Genomic DNA, 4,162 nt, shown 5'->3' with positions numbered 1-4,162 from the left:
AATTACATTTCATATTAAAACAGTTATTTTAAATGGTAATAATATTCCATAATATTACTGTTTTACTGTAGGCTATTTTAATATAAGTAAATGCCTTGTGATCATAAGAGACTGCTTTCGAAAACAATAGGAAATCAACAATCTTGCCATACTTTGTGTGTGTGTGTCTGTGTGTTTCTTTTAAATAATTTATGTTTAGCTATTGACTATTGATGACAAATTGTAATTTAGGATTTTATATTCAGCAATAAAGTTGTTGGTTGTTCTTGAAAATTCATGCACAAAATCAAATGCTGAGATATACTGCCCAAGAACACACATCATTTCGACAACGTCTGAGAAACAGCAGTATAGTCGGTCTTTCTAACTCACTTTCTGCTGTGAGGTAATCCAAACCTTTTGGAGAGAGACCATTCCTGAACCATCATGCCCCACCTCCATTTTCCCGCCCCTTACTTGACGTCGAGATTTGCAACAACAAACGGTTTGACCAATAGAAATCCCATAAAGTTCCGCAGGAGTAGAATTGATAAAGCAAAACTAGCGGGTCAGAAAGGGGCCAGTGTGTGTATTTGAACGCCGTGTTATTATCTGTTTGCGTCCCTAAGCGTACTTAATGACGGACGACAAGCGCACGCTCGAGAATTTATCAGTTCAGTCGGGGAAGCTTGATGCGAGTAGCTCGGGAGCACATTTGGATGTGAGCGCGAGACGCGAAAGGACGAGCTCGTGAGCTCTTCACTTCTAAGTTACCCACAAGAAAGACAAGAGGTGGAAAGAGAGGAGGAATCACCGCACTGTCACACGGACACGCAAAACCCAAGATGATGGAGTGAACAAGCCGTTTGCTGGAAATAGCACTTTTCGTAATTTAGGCTCCTTTTTAAAACATGGATTACAGGGAAATGTCTTTATAAATTCACCGCAATTGTGGAACAAACTTTTTTCTTTTGGATGGACCTTGCAAAACATGATCTGAGGGATTGTTCCCTCCGTAGATGCAATGGAAATATGAAATATACATGCTTAAAACTGACCTGACGGCAACCAAACCATTACAGACTTCGATATGGCAACTTGTGCAAGTTTGGTTCGGGGCGCGCGCACTTTACTTTGGCCTTTCGCTTGTGTGCTTGTGTGTTTAAGCTGTTTTTCCATCGCCTCCTCCAACCACCACGGCCGTCGGTTGATTTGCTGGCAAGCGATATTAAACTGCCAGTCGGAGCCCGAGTGTCATTACGCGTATGACCAGTATTTGCACGCCTGTGAATCGATCCTGAGCGGCCACAGGAAGAAGTGTCCGAGTCACTGCATCTCGTCGCTGGTGCAACTCAACCTGACCAAGAGCGGCCCGGCGCTGGAGGACTGCAGCTGCGCCTCGGACCCCCGCTGCCGGGAGATCAAACGAGCCATCGAGCCGTGCCTGCCCAAAACTAGCAGCATGGGCTGCACCGAAGCCCGGCGCCAGTGCGAAAGGGACAACCAGTGCCGAAGCGCGATGGGCGATTATTTATTCCACTGCGGGAAACTCTTCAGCGGCTCCAGCTGCTCGAACCAATGCCGCAATGTCATCGCTTACATGCGCAAACTACCAAAAGCTCAACTCCTGGATTCTTGCGTCTGTGATGGATCAGAGCGGACTATATGCGAGTTTATCAAAACTAGTATGAAAACGCTTTGCTTTGACTCTCCCCCTGTGGATGAAGAAGGCTCCAGTGGCTTGGACGACTATGAGCCTGATGATGAGGATTACCCAGAGCCAGAGCCCACGAGGAACACAGGTTCTGCTTTTGTGGCATGTTCTGTTTTGACTGTGGTGGTGGCATCCATTTTGGCTCTAGTGCCGCTTCCTTGATCACTTTGAAGGCGAGTTAATGATCTGCTCCAACGGCTGTTCGGGAATAGTGCATTTTGTCAATTTTCTCCTGCTTTCCACTTCATTTATGGCAAGCTGTTATGTCAACATTTATTCCTTAAAACATCTAGTCTTTGTTGTACTTTTTTATTTCATAGCAAGTAACCCAATAGTGACTATCAACTTTTGTTAGGTGTTCATTACTTGTTTTTAAGTTACTAGTAGCTATTCCAGAAGTTGCTAGTATGACTAGCCTATATATCATAGTAACATTAATTTTCTCACAAGTTACAATTGCTGTTACTGGTCATATGCAATGACACGTCAGAATGGTTATCTTGTAGCCATAACATTAAATTAACTTCCAGTCAAAAAATCTTACTAGAAAGTTTAAAATTGTTACCAATGAACTAGTGTGTATATTCAGTTTAGTAGCCTATATTCTTGGTGAAATAGGTTATATCTGAACCACATGTCCCCATAAAATTTAATAGCAAAAGTCAGCAATGTCATACCAGTAACAATGGATTAGTTACTTATCACTATTTGACATGACTAGGGATAGTGACTAATAGCAAATGAATAAGTAATGGAAGTACTAGCAAGAATGAATGTAATAGCCTAGCTAATGAATCCAGTGAAATAAAAAGTCACTATTAGATGACTTGCTAGCAAGTAAAAAAAAAAAGTACTAGTAACATAAAAATAGACATGAGTTAGCTTTAAGGAATAAATGTTAATAGAGCTTGACATAATTTTTCTCCAAAGAGTACAAGTTAAGCTTTGTGTGACATTTAGGTGCAGTTCATTTCCAGAAAGTGTCACATTGTAAATGTGTTTTGATTCACTATGCAAATTTACATTTCAGATTCGGCCCAGGTGAACAATGTCTTGTCTATTGTAAGTTTTAATTCTGAAGCTGAAATTCTGTTTCTGAAGTTATTAAAGAGCAGGGATACAAAGTACTTTATGTCAGTCAACTGCCTTAAACACCAACTTGCCTATTTCAAGTGCTGTTTTGTAAAGGACAAATTTATTTCCATAAAGATATAGAAAAAGTTTATTTTGTTACCTAGACATTTTAACAGTGAAAGTTGTAATTATAAAACTGTGCACTGCCAATATAAAATTAGATTTTTTTTAAATATGTAAAGTATTTTTATAAAGTTGCAAACGACTTTGGATAAGTAACTTCTGTAAGTGTTTGGAATGCTGGAAAGAATGAGTAGACCTCTATATTAGCTAACATTTGATAAACCTTATGAAAGTCCTTGAGATTCTTGAGAGTGAACTTTATTTTTGTCATAAAGTAACTTCGAAAACAAAGGGTGATGATTCCAGCTTTAAAGGGAAGTTAAATGTCTGTTGTAATTATTTTCCTTTTAAGATATTGTACAGTGTACAGATTTTCAGAGAATCTTTTTATTGTGTTATCTAAGATGAACTATTTACTGTGTAGAAATGTCTAAATCCACTGTATGACTGCCTCAGTGATGTTCATTTTATAGAAGGCATAAAAACTAAAGTGCAAAGACTCAAACCGAGTATGTGTAATTTATTTATGTTTGCTTTATTTCATTATGTCATTAGGGAGTTTCAATGCACTGACTCCATGCGTGACCATGCATGGATTCCGATGCTAAATCTAGAATATGCTGGTTAGCACAGCAGAGCTTTTCAGGAACAGATTAAGTATCACAGACATAAGGAGCTTGAAGCGCTGACACACGCCTTAGCAAACAGAAGTGTTTGCTGAAGGCATAAACTCTTGATATTTGGATATCTTTAGAATGTGAACACAAAAGCGCGAGTGGCTTTTCCCTGGGGTGTCCGTGTTGCATCTGGGCCAAGACTGACAGAGGTTTATTTATTTTTCAATCACTGTGTTTGCTTAAAGGCCTTTGTCTGCACGCCACAACTGCAAGTATAAAGCAGTAAAGTCTAAACTAACAGAGAAACAGTAGCAGAACAACATGAACCACAAATTGATTATCTTGTAACAAGTTCTATATTTGGATCTTTTTAGCTACTGAAATAAAAAATCAGCAGAAATTCACTCTCAGAAGGGTGTCGACTGTAGGATAAGAGTGAACTTCAACTTTTCAGTGTCAGGATTCTTGACTTGTGCCCTTTTTTTCAGTAAAGTATTGATTTTATCTCGCACTTGAGGACTTGTTCCTCGGTAGAGTGTGCGGACTCTCTTGAAGTGTTTTAGTTTTAGGATTCTTGATGAGACTTCGAAAAAGGATTCATTTCATCTGCAGTGTAACTGATGACCCTTGCTGGTCAGTTAAAGTGATATTTAAC

The 4,162-nt window shown here is 39.4% G+C and overlaps 1 protein-coding gene across 1 annotated transcript; it reads left to right on the top strand.

Annotated features, from left to right (window-relative positions):
• Positions 1-520: 520 nt before the first annotated feature.
• On the top strand, positions 521-3,389 carry LOC308690425 (growth arrest-specific protein 1-like). The gene has a single exon (XM_081364831.1). The coding sequence runs from the start codon at positions 1,070-1,072 to the stop codon at positions 1,853-1,855; it is 786 nt and encodes a 261-aa protein (XP_081220957.1). The 5' UTR covers positions 521-1,069; the 3' UTR covers positions 1,856-3,389.
• Positions 3,390-4,162: the final 773 nt, after the last annotated feature.

Source organism: Scardinius erythrophthalmus (assembly GCF_964197995.2).
Source record: "Scardinius erythrophthalmus genome assembly, chromosome: 5".
Classification (NCBI taxonomy): domain Eukaryota; kingdom Metazoa; phylum Chordata; class Actinopteri; order Cypriniformes; family Leuciscidae; genus Scardinius; species Scardinius erythrophthalmus.
This window is presented reverse-complemented; position numbering and strand designations above follow the sequence as displayed.